An 18139-nucleotide genomic window follows, 5' to 3' on the forward strand; every position below is an offset into this window, starting at 1 on the left:
GATTGCGGAGGTGGTTGGAACAAAAAATTGAATTCTTTGTATCAGATATTTCAATAGATGCTACAAGTTTAATCTCGTTGTTACTAAAACCGTTTTATTTCGTTTCAAAAACTTTGTTTTTTTTTCGCAAGGAATTCCGTTTCGAAACTTGATTTAAGCAAATATCTTTAATGGTAAATTGTTTTTTGCAAAACTTAATCAAAATTCTTTATAACAGTTGGATCTCGAAAAAATTGTACAATTTGTTTTCATTTTTTTTCCGATGGCTTATGTGCATTTTTGTTTAAGCGCATTTATTAATTTAAATGCATATCTCTTCTCTTTGCCTCCGTTTTTGACAATAATTTTCCTTTAAAACCCTGAAAAAGGTTCCGCAATGTCAAAATTGGTTTTGGATTGCTTCAAATTGAGATAAAATTTATAAAGTGAACTGGATTTTGACATAAAAACAATTCAATTTATACTGGAGTTTTCGGACCTATATAAGTGTCTTAAGAGACTGCTTAATTGGTTTCGTATGAAATTTTCTATTCACTTTCATCCAACCGAATCTTTTTTTAATGCACCTAAAGTTTGCTAAAATCCATTTAATTTTATTTTAAAAGACCCCTGAGCAGATTGATTCCAGTATACAAAAACTTTTTTTTCAAATCGAATTGAATATTTTTTAATGCTAAAATTGCGAAAAGAATGCTGTTCTAAAAGCAAAACTTATGTTTCAATCTCGAATTTTAATCAAAACACTCTTGCGAATAAAACCATAGAAATTCGCCAATGTAGATCAAATTTTGTAGTAAAAATTATATATGTTCCATACAAATCAAGTCTCTGATTCCACTGATTGTCCTTCAACTTCTTTGAAACAGTTTTTCAAAACATCAATTGGAAAAAAATATAAATACGAAAAAATACAATTTGTTTGGAAAAACAATTTTTTTTTGATTCTTTGAAAATACTTTTTTAATTGTTTTAATCTCCCTTTTTAATCTAACTAAATTCAATTTTAATTGTTAAAATGAAGAAAAAATGTGCTTTCAGTAGTAACAAAAGCGATCATAACGCATAAAAAAACTTGAATGACTTCTAGTTTCGTACGTGGTTAGCAGTTTTTAGACTTTCTGCATAAAATGTTCATGAATTGGTCCATTTTTTGTCAAATTAGATTACTTCTAAGAATTAATTGTACATCTTAATGTTTTTATATTTCAAAAACTTTTACGGCCAATAATATGTTTTTTGAATTTCAGTTGCCTAAAATTTTCTTAAAAAACCACTCATTTTTTCTGTTTCTCTGCGTTCCAAGGCATTAGTTGATTAAAATATTCGAAAAAATGTGAAACAAATTTATTTTTCTCTTTGCTTTAAAACGCTCGAATGATTAATTGTTCGCTTAAATGTTTGCATAAGCTCGCTAACTAGTGTGGTGGTGAATTACGAATCTTTTTTGTTTCTAACTGAAGCCGCAAATAAAAATGCTTAGGCACGGGCATCTGGTAAAAATTCGGTAGTAAAATTTGTCCTTAGTTTTTTTAGTTTTTTTCTTTAAATAATTTAGTTTTTTTTTAATTCAAAAACTAAGTAAAACGAAAAAAAATTTGGCAAAAAATTCTTAAGTAAAATGAAAATTGCGCCAAATAATTTAGCTGTTGTGTTATATCCGTAAAACGTAGTTTAAGAAACGGAATATTTATATTTTTACGTTTTTTGGACTAACAAAATTTTCATGATACCACTGTTGGCCCCTAAAGCTCACTTTGAAACAGTCAAACCTGGGAGAGAAAAACACAAGGTAAATCTAAAATTTCCTCTTGAGAATGCGGAGGTGGTTGGAACAAAAAATTGAATTCTTTGTATCAGATAATTCAATAGATGATACAAGTTTAATCTCATTGTCACTAAAACCGTTTACTTTTAATGTGCGTTAACTGTCTTAAATTTTAATGTGCGCTAACTGTCCCAAATCTTTTTAAGTTTCAGTTCAAAATATCGCTGGCTTTCGGGTGATGTAAAAGTTGCGTTCAAAATGGCTAGCTAAGAAGTCGATATTTGTTTGGAGGAAAAAGCACGCGACCACAAGTTTTGTCGTTTTCTTCGAAAGTAGAAACAAACTGTGCAATGAAGATCACGTTATTATCACTCATTCAACTAGTTATAGTCGAACACAATTGCTTAGCTCGGAGTGCAATTTACTCAATTCTGAATAGCTTTATTTTCAATAATAAAAAACTTTGTATCCCCTCAGCGCTTTTGGAAACATGTTAAATTGCTCCAAATACTGAACTTTGTAATGTGAAAGTTTTTCTTTTTGTCAGCAAAGAAAAAGTAAAGTTTTTAATTTCACAATTTTTTGTCTTTCAACAATATATGCAAAAAAGTGCAGGCTAAGAGTTGGAAATGTTTTTTTTACATGCGTAATAACTGAGTCCTAATAAAAACGTAGGAAGTAAAATGACCAGTTAGTTGACTACTAGAATTCAAATTAATTCCTTTGTGTAGGATTGGTAATTCATGATGAAAATGGTTGAAAATTGCGAAATTTGATTTTAACGTAAACCGACTGTATGAACTTGTAGCAATGAAATTAAGTGATAGATAAGCTTAGCTTGAGAGCAAACCATCGTAATCGGACTTTGCACCTTGAATTTGACCTCTAGGGCGAAGAATTGGAAAAGCGCGCAAATTCTGGAAACCCCCCCCCCCGGATTGAGAACCACTAGTCCGATCTTTATGAAAATTGGCTGGTGACTAATAGAGATGATTTTAGGCGGGCATGCAAATTTCCAGACCCCTGGAACCCCTGGGGGGCGAGTGATAATGATTTCCGAAAACGCAATTAGCACTTTTTGTAAACCGGTAACAAATGGTCAGAATGACTTCATATTGCAATATGTTATAGCCCTAGGCGAAGGAAGTTCACCACCGGGATTTTGAACGCATCCGGTTATTACTTCCGGTTTTACGCCCTATGTAAACAAAACCCACTTTTTGCTATTTCTCGACCCCTGATAAGGCTAGAAGGCTGAAACTTGGGGGGATGGTAGGTTGGGGGAAGACCTATAATGTAATAATGTTTGGACCCAATCCGGCGGCTACGTCGGAAGCTATTAGCACTTGAAAATTGAATTAGACTATTAACACCTGATAGTGATAATTGACTTGTGATTTTATTGCACCAATGTGAAGGGGGGCCAACCCAGTAGGGGGGCCCCTTGTGACCGAATCCTCTCCGGAACTTCCTATGGGGTGAAAATGGCAATTTTAGGGAAAAGTGTTAATTGACCCAATATTTTCGAAAATATGGGAAGGGATGGTCCGATATGAATGAAACTTAGTGGGAATGATCTCCCAACGAAAATTAGACGTTTGGATGAGATTGACCTCATTTGACCTTGGATGACCTCTAAGAGGTAATTTGGCATTTTGACCCCAAGACCCCCGGAATCCCCTGAAAAGCGATAAATGAGCATTGTAAGGACCCGTATGGGGTACCTACCCACCTGGGGAGGTAAGGGGAGGCTCCTAAATCGAGAATTTTTTGTTTTGACCTTTGTACCCGAGCAAAAGTGATTTTCTGTAATTAGCAAAGATTGGGGTCAGCTTAACCCACTCCACTTGGACTTTCATTAAGAACGACAAACAAGTAAAAATACAGCCCCGGACAAAAATTGGGAACCTCTATGGGGGAAATGGGAATTTCGGGATGAAGATTCTATGAACAGCCCTAGCATATTAAGTGAATTCTTGTGGTGTTTATTTTCGGATCAAAACGGACAGGGGGAAGGGAATTAGCCAGCCCTTGGACTTAGGGGAATAAAAATAAAAATGACCAAACCTGGAAACTTTTCAAGTATCACGGAAGTTAAATTCCCGGTTGTGTGAGAACTACCCAATTCATAGAAAAGGGAAAAAATTAGGAAGAACTAAAGTAAAATCATGCAAGGGGTCATTTGTCAAATACGATTGGGAGCTGATTTTGTAGTTGAACCCAATGTTTGCTCAGTATGTCCTGATTAACTAAATGCCACCCCGATGTTTAATTAAAGCTGTCCTAATGGTTGATTCAGCTGATAAGTCCTGAGTGGCAGCTAGTTAAGTTAATGTTTGTAGGGATAGGGAACGGTACGCCTCTGACCGAACCGAAAATGAATAAAGATAACGATACGCGATTAAGGTACAACCACCGAACTGAACAGAACAGTGATAACTACGATTGAGAGTAGTTGGTTCTCGGTCAGAGTTAGAGAGAACAAGATTGAGACTTATAGAATTCAGACGGGTCCTGAGAGTGACTCGTGAAATTTTTAAAGTGAGTTCTCCACGCGAGATTTTTAGCGAAACTTTGCGAAGCAAAGTTGAAGAGTTGTTTAGAATTGTTTATAAAGTGAACTGCAAGAGGCAGCTTTCCGGAACTTATCGCAGATTAAATTCATTGATACTAAATAAATTGTTTTCAGGCCACTTCGCGGTCCTTATACTCAGCGATTTATATATTTATTTCTGAATTCAATTACTATCCAGTTTCTTGCGATTCTTTCCGAGGAAGAGAACAGTCGAGAGCAATTGAGTAAAGGGGACGCAACCCAGTATAGTACATCGATCGACCACCAAAATCAACCTTTCAACCGAAAGGAATGGTCGCCAAATACCGGATCATAGCTCACCCCTTTGCTGGTTCTGGTATTTAGGGAAGAGACTCAGTGGACAATAGAGAAGGAATATATTGGGTCTAAACAGTCAAATTCCCCAAGACGACATTGGCGCTCCTGGGTGGGCACTCTTTGGACTACAGTTGCGTGAAATGATACGTTTGATCAACTACTAGACGATACTATTGCAATGGCGATGAACGACGGAGATCGTCAACTGATGGCAGAGGACGATCTCCGTCGTTCATCGCCATGCGGACTGGAGGAAGCACTTTGCGTGGGTGGCCGACGCAAACCGGTGGGACGACGAGCAAGCCCGGGTGGTCCTGCCAACTTGCCTGACGGGTTGGGCACTTGACGAATTCACCAGCATGCCAGCCCACTTCCGCGAAGAAATGGAGGGATTCGAGCCACCAACTTTGGCAGCGATGTTGGCTGAGCTCGATCACCGCATGATGCCGTTTCAGACACAAGCTGGGGCCCGAGCAGAGTTCAAGAACTTGATGCAGAGTGAAAAAGAAGGCCTCAGGGAGTTTTCCCGTCGAGTCAGATCTCTCGGCGATGTTGCGAATGGTAATGTTGGGGCTCAGGCGAGGGACGCGATGAATCGTGAGCAGTTCATTGATGGACTTTTCGACGTTGAGCTACAGGACCAGCTATTGCGAGAAGACCTTGGGAACTTGACACAAGCGTTGGCTCGCGCACAGGCACTGGATCTAGTGAACAAATCATCAAGGGCCAGGAACAGAAAGAGACTGCATCTTGCACACGTGGCGGAGGGCATTCCCTAGCCAACGGCTGAACCCAGAGTGGGGAGCGGACTGAGTGGGCGAGGACCTCAAGTGGGGACGAGCTCGGGTCGTCAACCAGTGGGTAAAGACCCAAGGATCGACCAATTGGTGAGTGCTCAGGGTGACCTCTTGACGCAGATGTAGAAAATGACAGCCATGATGGGTAGGTTCGTCAACTCTGTTATCCCCGCACCCCACCCGGAAAACCTACCCCGACAAGAACAGGTTCAGCGACCCAGGCAACTGTTTGACCCCTACCCTGGTGCAAGCCGGCAAAGCTTTCAATCCAATGCAGGGGGGAGGTATGGGATGAAGAGTACGATACTCCGCGGTAATTGTTTTTCTTGTGGGCAACCCGGACACTTCGCGAAGCAGTGCCCCCAGAAATTTTCGGATCCTTTAAACTATCAAGGGCCGGGACAGTAGAGGCATTCCAAGGAGGGTTTATCCCGGCCGAATTTAAGAGACAACAACAGATAAATCGGGGTCCCCCGAACAGTGACGTTCCCCTGCGAGACTCCAAACCCCAGAAGCCCCATCCTACCGTGAGATGGAACGATGGCCCTACCGCCACTGAACAAGTGCAGTCCTTGTTCCATCAGGCAAGTCCCAGCGAAGTGGTGGAACCGAAGCGAACTGTGACTAGCCAGTGTGAGACCGAAATGTCTTTGGAGTTTGTGAGTGTGTGTCAGGTGCCCGAAGCACCTTTCGGACTTATAGCAGAAGCCAGCGTGGGGGGGACCTGTGTAAAAGCTTTGGTGGATACTGGAGCCACGATCAACCTCATCCGCAGTGTAACTTACGGTGGATTAAGGGAGCACCCAAGCCTGAAACCCTACTACCGTTCCCTACAGACCGCAGATGGACGTCATGTGACCGTAGATGGTTGGACTACAATGAAGTTGAAACCCGGGTCAATCGATGACGACATAGAAGCCTTGGTAGTCCCAGAATTAAAAGTCGAGATGATTATAGGATTGCGATCCCTGAAGCAATTCCAGTGCTCCTTGGACTTTCATTGCGACAACTTGTGGACCGGACCGCAAGAAGGGTCGATTGTCCCTTTGCATTACGAACCCTTGACAATCTCCTCGTCCCAACCGGAGGCGAGCCAGGGTGTGGATGACCCACAAGGACTTCTATCATCCCCAGAGCCATCCGATACAAACTCAGCAGCTACCGGGGACGCCTGGCAACCCAGCCAATCCCCGACAGACTCAGAGGAGAGCGGTCACGAATACGATGAAGACCACAACGTTTGGGCGACTAGCGAGAACGGGTCGATTGAACTACAAGTGCAAGCGAGGCGTCACTTGGACGAGGACATCGAGAAGATTTTGGAGTTAGCGGCACCGGGAGTGACAGGAACCGAGAGAGACAGGCTTGCTGACCTTGTCCGATCGTACCAGGATGTGTTTGCTTCAACCGATGCCGAGTTAGGCCGAACCAATTTAGTGACTAATCGGATCGATACGGGGGACACGGGCCCAATAAAGATACCTCCTCATCGGACTTCTCCAGCCAAAATGCCGATCATCAGAGACGAAGTTAAGAGCATGCTGGAGAAAGGGGTGATCCGAGCTTCCAAAAGCCCCTATAGTGCCCCAATTGTCTTGCAGACAAAGAAGGACGGGAGTTGGCTGTTCTGCGTGGACTATCGGAAGTTGAATGATGCGACGGTCAAGGACGCTTTCCCGATTCCGAAAATCCATCAAACGTTCGATGCACTCAATGGACAGAAATACTTCTCGTCTCTGGACTTGGCAAGCGGGTATTGGCAAGTGCCCGTAGCCGAGGAGGATCGACACGAGACTGCCTTCATGACCCCAGATGGAGGATTCTACGAGTATGTTATGATGCCCTTTGGGTTGTCCAACGCCCCTGGGACGTTCCAGCGACTCATGAACGAGCTGTTTCGGGAACGTTTGTGGAAGTGGGCTCTAGTGTTTCTTGACGATGTCTTGATCTACAGTAAGTGTGAAGAGGACCACTTCTCGCACCTGAAGGCTACATTCCAGCTACTTAGGGAGGCAAACTTGAAGCTCAAACCGAAGAAGTGCAGGCTGGTTCAGAGGGAGGTCACTTACCTGAGCCATATAATTGGAAACGAAGGTATCCAAGTGGACCCCAAGAAAGTGGAAGTGGTTGAAAAATGGCCAGTACCCACCACGGTCAAAGGGATCAAATCTTTCATCGGCTTCTGCACCTACTACCGTCGGTTTGTGAAGGACTTCGCGGGGATTGCAAGCCCATTGTCCGCTTTGACGAAAAGGAAGGTGCTTTTCATTTGGACTGACGAATGTCAGACAGCCTTCGATAGACTGCGGAAGGAGCTCATCACGGCTCCAGTACTGGAGTTTCCCGACTACACGGGGATCTTTATATTGGATACGGATGCGAGCAATACCAGTTTAGGTGCGGTGCTGTCGAATGTCATCAACGGGGAGGAAAGACCCCTCATCAGGGTGATGTCCAAAACGGAGACGAACTACTCTACGACGAAACGAGAAGCATTAGCCGTCGTGCAGGCGGTGAAGTGTTTCAAGTCCTATATCTGGGGCGTGAAGTTTGTCCTGCGGACTGACCACTCCAGTCTCCAATGGCTCTTCAAACAGAAAGAGCCCGATGGGATGACATTCCGAATGCAGCAGCAGCTTCAGGAGTTTGACTTCAATGTGGTCCATAGAGCCGGGGCAAAACACGGAAATGCGGATGGGCTCTCCAGAATGCTAGAAGAGGGGCCCGACTGGATGCCAGGGGAGAAGGAGAAAGCATTCGGATCCTGCCCAGAGCCCATTTCCCTCGAGGAGGCCTTACAGGAAGCAAGTCAACACCGAGTGGAGACTGTCGCAATGTTCAGTAATGAAACCGATGGAGAGGAGGAAGTGGACACAATCACCTGTGAAAGGACTCCCTCAGAAATCTCCGCTCTCCAAAAAGAGGACGAAGCGAATGCTCAGGTGTTCTACTGGGCCAGCTTGCAATCTGAAACTGGTGATAAGCCTTCACTAAGGAAGAACCTAGTTCCCAAAGACCAAGCGATTCAATATGGTCCCGAGTCCTTAGCATACTGGTCAAGATGGAACGCGCTAAGTATCCGCGGAGGGGTCCTATACAAGAAATGGTTCCCGAAGGATGACTCGCGGCCAATCTTGCAGACGGTGGTCCCAGCAGCGGGACGAAGGGAGATCCTGAACCAGCTTCACGCATCCCAGACCAGTGGGGGACACTTTGCGGTAGAGAAGACGCTAGCCCGGGTCCGCCAGCGGTTCTGGTGGCCCACAATGAGGACGGATGTGGAAAAGAAGGTTCAGTGGTGCCTCACCTGTGCAGCCCGAAGCACCGGTGGGAAGAAAAAGGTGGCTGGCTTGATCCCTTTTGATCCCGGAAAAGAAAGTGAGGGCCCCGAATCCGGACGAGTGCGCTGATGGACACTACTCTGTGAGATGTCGCGGATGATGCGAGCGAGAAGAGAGAGGGCCAGTTCGACCGGTCGTGAGTTGAAACTTTTTTTATTTGGACTGTAACTATATAACCATTGTATGCGGTGCTTTCTTGTAATCAGGTGTAACTCCACCTCTCGGAGATTTACCTGGGCATGATAGAAATACGAGAGGTTGGGTTGTGCCAAGCGGAGTAAATTCATAAAAGTGAAGTACCCAGTCAGGTATTCATCTGACCTTTTCTAGTGCTATTTACCAGGACGTGTGTAAGCCATATACTATGGGGACTGACTGAGTTATCTGCGATAGGATTTAGGACTACTGCCTCGTAATTTGGAACGTGGAACTATGGATAGGTTGTTTTTCTACGAGCAGTAGTGAACGGGTATTTACGTGGTAGCTATAGGTTTAGTGGTAGTTGGTGTGAGATTTTGGTATGATTGATTGTTTGCACTTATTGAGGACAATAATTGAATAGGAGAGAAGGATGTAGGATTGGTAATTCATGATGAAAATGGTTGAAAATTGCGAAATTTGATTTTAACGTAAACCGACTGTATGAACTTGTAGCAATGAAATTAAGTGATAGATAAGCTTAGTTTGAGAGCAAACAATCGTAATCGGACTTTGCACCTTGAATTTGACCTCTAGGGCGAAGAATTGGAAAAGCGCGCAAATTCTGGAACCCCCCCCCCTCGGATTGAGAACCACTAGTCCGATTTTGATGAAAATTGGTGGGTGACTAATAGAGATGACTTTAGGCGAGCATGCAAATTTCCAGACCCCTGGAACCCCTGGGGGGCGAGTGATAATGATTTCCGAAAATGCAATTAGCACTTTTTGTAAACCGGTAACAAATGGTCAGAATGACTTCATATTGCAATATGTTATAGCCCTAGGCGAAGGAAGTTCACCACCGGGATTTTGAACGCATCCGGTTATTACTTCCGGTTTTACGCCCTATGTAAACAAAACCCACTTTTTGTTATTTCTCGACCCCTGATAATGCTAGAAGGCTGAAACTTGGGGGGATGGTAGGTTGGGGGAAGACCTATAATGTAATAATGTTTGGACCCAATCTGGCGGCTACGTCGGAAGCTATTAGCATTGAAAATTGAATTAGACTATTAACACCTGATAGTGATAATTGACTTGTGATTTTATTGCACCAATGTGAAGGGGGGCCAACCCAGTAGGGGGCCCCTTGTGACCCAATCCTCTCCGGAACTTCCTATGGGCTGAAAATTGCAATTTTAGGTAAAAGTGTTAATTGACCCAATATTTTCGAAAATATGGGAAGGGATGGTCCGATATGAATGAAACTTAGTGGGAATGATCTCCCATCGAAAATTAGACGTTTGGATGAGTTTGACCTCATTTGACCTTGGATGACCTCTACGAGGTAATTTGGCATTTTGACCCCAAGACCCCCGGAATCCCCTGAAAAGCGATAAATGAGCATTGTAAGGACCCGTAAGGGGTACCTACCCACCTGGGGAGGTAAGAAGAGGCCCCTAAATCGAGAATTTTTAGTTTTGACCTATGTACCAGAGCGAAAGTGATTTTCTGTAATTAGCAAACATTGGGATCAGCTTAACCCACTCCACTTGGACTTTCGATAAGAACGACAAACAAGTAAAAATACAGCCCCGGGCAAAAATTGGGAACAAAAATTGGGGGAAATGGGAATTTCGGGATGAAGATTTTATGAACAGCCCTAGCATATTAAATGAATTCTTGTGGTGTTTTTTTTCGGATCAAAATGGACAGGGGGAAGGGAATTAGCCAGCCCTTGGACTTAGGGGAATAAAATTAAAAATAACCAAAACTGGAAACTTTTCAAGTATCACGGAAATTAAATTCCCGGTTGTGTGAGAATTACCCAATTCATAGAAAATGGAAAAAGTTAGGAAGAACTAAAGTAAAATCATGCAAGATGTCATTTGTCAAATACGATTGGGAGCTGATTTTGTAGTTGAACCCAATGTTTGCTCAGTATGTCCTGATTAACTAAATGCTACCCCGATGTTTAATTAAAGCTGACCTAATTGTTGATTCAGCTGATAAGTCCTGAGTGGCAGCTAGTTAAGTTAATGTTAGTAGGGATAGGGAACGGTACGCCTCTGACCGAACCGAAAGTGAATAAAGATAACGATACGCGATTAAGGTACAACCACCGAACTGAACAGAACAGTGATAACTACGATTGAGAGTAGTTGGTTCTCGGTCAGAGTTAGAGAGAACAAGATTGAGATTTATAGAATTCAGACGGGTCCTGAGAGTGACTCGTGAAATTTTTAAATTGAGTTCTCCACGCGAGATTTTTAGCGAAACTTTGAGAAGCAAAGTTGAAGAGTTGTTTAGAATTGTTTATAAAGTGAACTGCAAGAGGTAGCTTTCCGGAACTTATCGCAGATTAAATTCATTGATACTTAATAAATTGTATTTAGGCCACTTAGCGGTCCTTATACTCAGCGATTTAGCTATTTAGTTCGGAATTCAATTACTATCCAGTTTCTTGCGATTCTTTCCGAGGAAGAGAACAGTCGAGAGCAATTGAGTAAAGGGGACGCAACCCAGTATAGTACATCGATCGACCACCAAAATCAACCATTCAACCGAAGGGATTGTCGCCAAATACCGGATCATAGCTCACCCCTTTGCTGGTTCTGGTATTTAGGGAAGAGACTCAGTGGACAATAGAGAAGGGATATATTGGGTCCAAACAGTCAATTTCCCCAAGACGACACTTTGCAATGCAAAATAGTTCGTACTATTTTGTACTATTTTGAAATATCCATTTTTGTGACCGGCCCCAAAAGTTTCTAAAGGCGCTTTTGGCGCCAATATATACTAGTTTTGAGGGGGGAGCACACGCCGAAAAACCTCTGATCAAATTTTTCCAAATCAAATTTTTTGATCAAATTTTTCCAAAAAGTGTCTAAAACGCTATTTTGGTCTGTTTTTTCAAAAACTTGGCCAAATATGGACTTTCTAAAGTTTTGGGAGAGCTCGAAAATTCAATATCGTTGACCTGAGAAAATCAAACTTATAAACTTATTTAATCATTTATTATACAATAAATATATTATTATTATTATTTTTTAATAATCAAAATCTATCTCAATTTGAATTAATTTTTTTACTTAAATGGATCTCTATCAAAAATTGTCAGCGCGAGAATGTTTCGAAATTATGAAAATACTTTCGTTAAAACTGTATATTTTAGCTTGCCTGAACACCTAATTATAATTAAATAATTCTGTATTTCTGTAATTTTAATACATATAATCAATTATCAGAAAGAAATGTTATAGCCCTAGGCGAAGGAAGTTCACCACCGGGATTTTGAACGCATCCGGTTATTACTTCCGGTTTTACGCCCTATGTAAACAAAACCCACTTTTTGTTATTTCTCGACCCCTGATAATGCTAGAAGGCTGAAACTTGGGGGGATGGTAGGTTGGGGGAAGACCTATAATGTAATAATGTTTGGACCCAATCCGGCGGCTACGTCGGAAGCTATTAGCATTGAAAATTGAATTAGACTATTAACACCTGATAGTGATAATTGACTTGTGATTTTATTGCACCAATGTGAAGGGGGGCCAACCCAGTAGGGGGCCCCTTGTGACCCAATCCTCTCCGGAACTTCCTATGGGCTGAAAATTGCAATTTTAGGTAAAAGTGTTAATTGACCCAATATTTTCGAAAATATGGGAAGGGATGGTCCGATATGAATGAAACTTAGTGGGAATGATCTCCCATCGAAAATTAGACGTTTGGATGAGTTTGACCTCATTTGACCTTGGATGACCTCTACGAGGTAATTTGGCATTTTGACCCCAAGACCCCCGGAATCCCCTGAAAAGCGATAAATGAGCATTGTAAGGACCCGTAAGGGGTACCTACCCACCTGGGGAGGTAAGAAGAGGCCCCTAAATCGAGAATTTTTAGTTTTGACCTATGTACCAGAGCGAAAGTGATTTTCTGTAATTAGCAAACATTGGGATCAGCTTAACCCACTCCACTTGGACTTTCGATAAGAACGACAAACAAGTAAAAATACAGCCCCGGGCAAAAATTGGGAACAAAAATTGGGGGAAATGGGAATTTCGGGATGAAGATTTTATGAACAGCCCTAGCATATTAAATGAATTCTTGTGGTGTTTTTTTTTCGGATCAAAATGGACAGGGGGAAGGGAATTAGCCAGCCCTTGGACTTAGGGGAATAAAATTAAAAATAACCAAAACTGGAAACTTTTCAAGTATCACGGAAATTAAATTCCCGGTTGTGTGAGAATTACCCAATTCATAGAAAATGGAAAAAGTTAGGAAGAACTAAAGTAAAATCATGCAAGGTGTCATTTGTCAAATACGATTGGGAGCTGATTTTGTAGTTGAACCCAATGTTTGCTCAGTATGTCCTGATTAACTAAATGCTACCCCGATGTTTAATTAAAGCTGACCTAATTGTTGATTCAGCTGATAAGTCCTGAGTGGCAGCTAGTTAAGTTAATGTTAGTAGGGATAGGGAACGGTACGCCTCTGACCGAACCGAAAGTGAATAAAGATAACGATACGCGATTAAGGTACAACCACCGAACTGAACAGAACAGTGATAACTACGATTGAGAGTAGTTGGTTCTCGGTCAGAGTTAGAGAGAACAAGATTGAGATTTATAGAATTCAGACGGGTCCTGAGAGTGACTCGTGAAATTTTTAAATTGAGTTCTCCACGCGAGATTTTTAGCGAAACTTTGAGAAGCAAAGTTGAAGAGTTGTTTAGAATTGTTTATAAAGTGAACTGCAAGAGGTAGCTTTCCGGAACTTATCGCAGATTAAATTCATTGATACTTAATAAATTGTATTTAGGCCACTTAGCGGTCCTTATACTCAGCGATTTAGCTATTTAGTTCGGAATTCAATTACTATCCAGTTTCTTGCGATTCTTTCCGAGGAAGAGAACAGTCGAGAGCAATTGAGTAAAGGGGACGCAACCCAGTATAGTACATCGATCGACCACCAAAATCAACCATTCAACCGAAGGGATTGTCGCCAAATACCGGATCATAGCTCACCCCTTTGCTGGTTCTGGTATTTAGGGAAGAGACTCAGTGGACAATAGAGAAGGGATATATTGGGTCCAAACAGTCAATTTCCCCAAGACGACACTTTGCAATGCAAAATAGTTCGTACTATTTTGTACTATTTTGAAATATCCATTTTTGTGACCGGCCCCAAAAGTTTCTAAAGGCGCTTTTGGCGCCAATATATACTAGTTTTGAGGGGGGAGCACACGCCGAAAAACCTCTGATCAAATTTTTCCAAATCAAATTTTTTGATCAAATTTTTCCAAAAAGTGTCTAAAACGCTATTTTGGTCTGTTTTTTCAAAAACTTGGCCAAATATGGACTTTCTAAAGTTTTGGGAGAGCTCGAAAATTCAATATCGTTGACCTGAGAAAATCAAACTTATAAACTTATTTAATCATTTATTATACAATAAATATATTATTATTATTATTTTTTAATAATCAAAATCTATCTCAATTTGAATTAATTTTTTTACTTAAATGGATCTCTATCAAAAATTGTCAGCGCGAGAATGTTTCGAAATTATGAAAATACTTTCGTTAAAACTGTATATTTTAGCTTGCCTGAACACCTAATTATAATTAAATAATTCTGTATTTCTGTAATTTTAATACATATAATCAATTATCAGAAAGAAATCTCAGATTGTGAGTCAATTTTATATCGCATTCGATTTTTCAGTCAATTTTTTCAGTGCTTTAAATGTCTTTTTGTTGCAGTATCGAGAACACTTGATTTGACCATTTTTTTTCTTAATGCGAAGTATTGATCAAATTCTTTCTTTATTCACTTTTGTCAAAACATTTCAAAAAACTATTTATGCTTTCTTTCTGCTAATATCTAACTTGAGCCAAATTGAGCTCCCATCCAACAAAACTAAAGACAAATTATTAAAAAATAGATATTTTAAATATAATTTTGCAAATTGTTTCTGCAAGTATGATTGTGGTCCGATCTTTCTTTGCTACTTTGCAGCAACCGGCAGCAATTCATTTTTTTTGCAGTGAAATAATAAAGTTTTGTATTACAAAGGGCGCAAAGCTAAATTTGGTCAAAGCTCGAATTGAGACGCAGGGGATTTTTTTTTTGCAAAAATGCATCAATAATTTCTGTATTTGTCATCAAAGATTACTTGAAAAGAAAGTTGAAATTCAAAAGGTAAAGTTCTCTTTTGAACGCCTTAATACCTGAAGTAAGTTTGCACTACCTTTAATGTACCTTAACTAACTTGTAAATACCTCAAACTTAATTATAATTTACCCTAAAATTTCAAAGCTTTCACTTTACCTATTTTACCTTAACTTTTTTAGTATATGTGGATCAGATTCTTTTAAAAGACAATATCATCACTAACTGTTTTCCTCCTAAACTAAAAGCTAAATAGCCTCCCACTAAAGTGAAAACTGGGACTGTGCCTTTAGCTCTTGTTACGTCAGATGAATGCTGAAATTTTAGCTGAATTCGAGCGATGAAAGTACAGTTTTTATGACATGAAATTCCTTAACCGTATTGGTATTTTGCTGAGTTTTGTAAAATAGCTCAGATTTTTATTCCCGAAAAGGTGAAACGAAGATCTGAACCAAGTAAAATTGAAATAAATTGTGGGGAATAAGATTGACTTTCACCGCTTTCAGCTTTTCAATTTTTTTCACTTGAGCATTTCTATCCTTTTCAAATTTTTTGCACCGACGAGCTAACATGAGGCGTCATTATTTTCCGACTAGGTTGGCGTGTGTTGTGTTGTGTTGTGTTATGCTAGCGCGTGCAATCAATAGAGAGGTAAAAGGTGGCATACGTAAATATATTTTTCAATATAAAACAGGCTAGCGAGAAAAAATGTACACAGCAAAGCTAGCGACACAAAATGTGCGCGAATACATTTTCCTACTATTTATCTCAGATAATAAAATTCGAAATGGAAACTGTTAATGAAAAGGCAACAATACAATACCTGCAACCCTTTTAACCATTTCACTGTGTTTCTGCACTTTATTTTGGTTAAATAAAATAAATGTTGCCTTAAGGTTTCTCGGCGTACTTGAATGTTAATTGCGGACGGATTACTAAGCAGTTTTTCATTTTCCAACCCTACATTTTTGCGCTTTTTGCCTTAGACAAGCGCTATTGAGTTTGTAGTTGATTTATATTTTCCCGTCGATTTTATAAAAATGTAAAAAGCAAAAAATGGGATGGCCCGTTGAATTTGAGTCGGCGGATTTTCCCGCTGAGCTTGTTGAATATTTGATGATGTCCAAAATTATCCCGCATCAGCTTATCTGTACAGACTTCGATGAAAACAATCAGAGAGATGATAAACATTTTTGCTTTGTTTCATTCTGCTGCAAATGAAAAAGGGGATTAGTCTTTTGATACTTTTTGATTTATTGGCGGTCAAACTATGTCACAATCCGCAACTTACCTGCTGTTATGGTAATTTTTGAACCACCGTTTAAATTTATTGCACTGATTTTGAGCTCTACGGAGATATATTATCTTGTTTTTCTAAACTCCGCACACGTCACCCATGTTTGAACTATTTAATTTAATCAAAATTTACTAATTAATGTTACCATGCTCTTTCAATTTTTATTACCTGGCCTATTTGTCTCGCAGACAGAAGTTAATCACCATCACTACTTTGATAGCTATTTCCTTTAGAAAAAAAACTTTGGAGCGATTTAACGGTTTTCAAAACATTTGGTATAAACTCTGCCTCGAATTAGGAATTTAATTAATTTTCCCTCCCAGGAAAACATTATGTTATTTTTCCACAATTTTGTTTACGAACCGAGACTTCAACAGGAAACCAATTGGCATTTTACTTCCGGGAAAAGGATGACGTTGTGAACCTTTTATTCTCTTCTTTTATTCTGCAGGCAACAGTTGGTATCTTTGTCGGTCAAAGATAAAACATAACACGTGTGCTTCTTTTTCTTTTACCAGACTGATATCTTATTACACTCCTAGGTCAAATAAACGTTTACAGGGAACAGAATTGAGAGCAACAAAAAACAAGAAGATAAATAAACGTCGCTTAAACCTTTTTTAAACTAGAAATGTCACTCATCGAAACTCTCAGAGGACAAAATTACTTTGCCATGACAATTTGACAAACAGTTTGATTTACTAAAGCGTTATCCCCCGAGAGGCCGAAAGAACTGCAATTAAAAAGTCAATACTTTCCCAAAAGAAAATGAGCAGCATGGCAAATAATTCTGAGAACTCGTCACTCGTCGGCCGAGAAGGATCATCGTCTGGTTATTATTTCCATTTCTCGGAATCGCCTTGGTTTCAGTTCGTCTGCGCAGTATTACTCACTTCGGCATTCGTCCCGCAGAGCAGAAGACTGAACCGCGGACTATGTTACGGGTTGCAGGTGCTGGCATATCTCGTGGCTGCAGTGTGGGTTTACATGACTCATTTCGGCCTCCATGTTTTCTTCGTCTTCTTTGTTATGACGTCACTGTCTTTCGTGCAGACGCTTTACGTACTGTATCATCACATGCAGGTAATTTTCAAATTTTTGTTTCGGAGCATAAATCAAGACTTCATTTTAAAAGTTACATATAGAGAAAAATATCCTTATTAACATGAAGAACCCTCAATTTAGTAACAAACGTTATAGGTTTTTGCCTCAGTTGAGAAAAAAGAAATTGATAATTTAACGTAGGGCTAGACGAAAATTGAATGTGCTCATTTTTTATTATAAAGGTGTGGAAGTTCCTCGGGTTGACGTCCATATACAATTAAATTACAGTTTCTTATATGGAGGCTATCGAAAAAACCTTTCTTATGATTACCATAGAAGGAAATTGTATGATAAACATCTTTGCAATCAAGTTTTGTTTCCAGAAAGTATACTAAATTGTTTTGAATATCAAATATTGCAAACTTGTGACAGTTTTTACCAAACGAGGCCAACTATGGCATCAAAAAATCTTTTTGAGCAAATATTGATTATTATACAACGTTTAATTATGAACATTGTTTGATATTTTTGCATTTTTGCATTGTTTGCACTTTTTTCTGTGGAAAAAGTTAAAAAATTGCGGTAAAACGTTCTCTCCCTTCTTGGTTGTAAGCTTCTTTCTTTTTTTTTGATATTTTGGGTCTAAAATGTAGTCTAGAATGAGCTTTTTACACAATCAATCCGAAAATTACAA

The 18139-nt window shown here is 40.2% G+C and overlaps 1 protein-coding gene across 3 annotated transcripts in view; it reads left to right on the forward strand.

Moving 5' to 3' along the window:
- Positions 1-15701: 15701 nt before the first annotated feature.
- Positions 15702-18139, forward strand: part of LOC134842853 (uncharacterized) — a 45644-nt gene continuing 43206 nt past the window's right edge. Inside the window, exon 1 of one of the 3 annotated variants that reach the window (XM_063859365.1) lies at positions 15702-17484. In XM_063859365.1, the coding sequence (XP_063715435.1) occupies positions 17170-17484 (315 nt within the window). In that variant the 5' untranslated portion in view covers positions 15702-17169. The remainder of the gene's footprint in view (positions 17485-18139) is intronic. The other 2 variants (XM_063859358.1, XM_063859373.1) reach the window with 2 other exon arrangements.

Source organism: Symsagittifera roscoffensis, chromosome 1 (genome assembly GCF_963678635.1).
Source record: "Symsagittifera roscoffensis chromosome 1, txSymRosc1.1, whole genome shotgun sequence".
Lineage (NCBI taxonomy): Eukaryota > Metazoa > Xenacoelomorpha > Acoela > Convolutidae > Symsagittifera > Symsagittifera roscoffensis.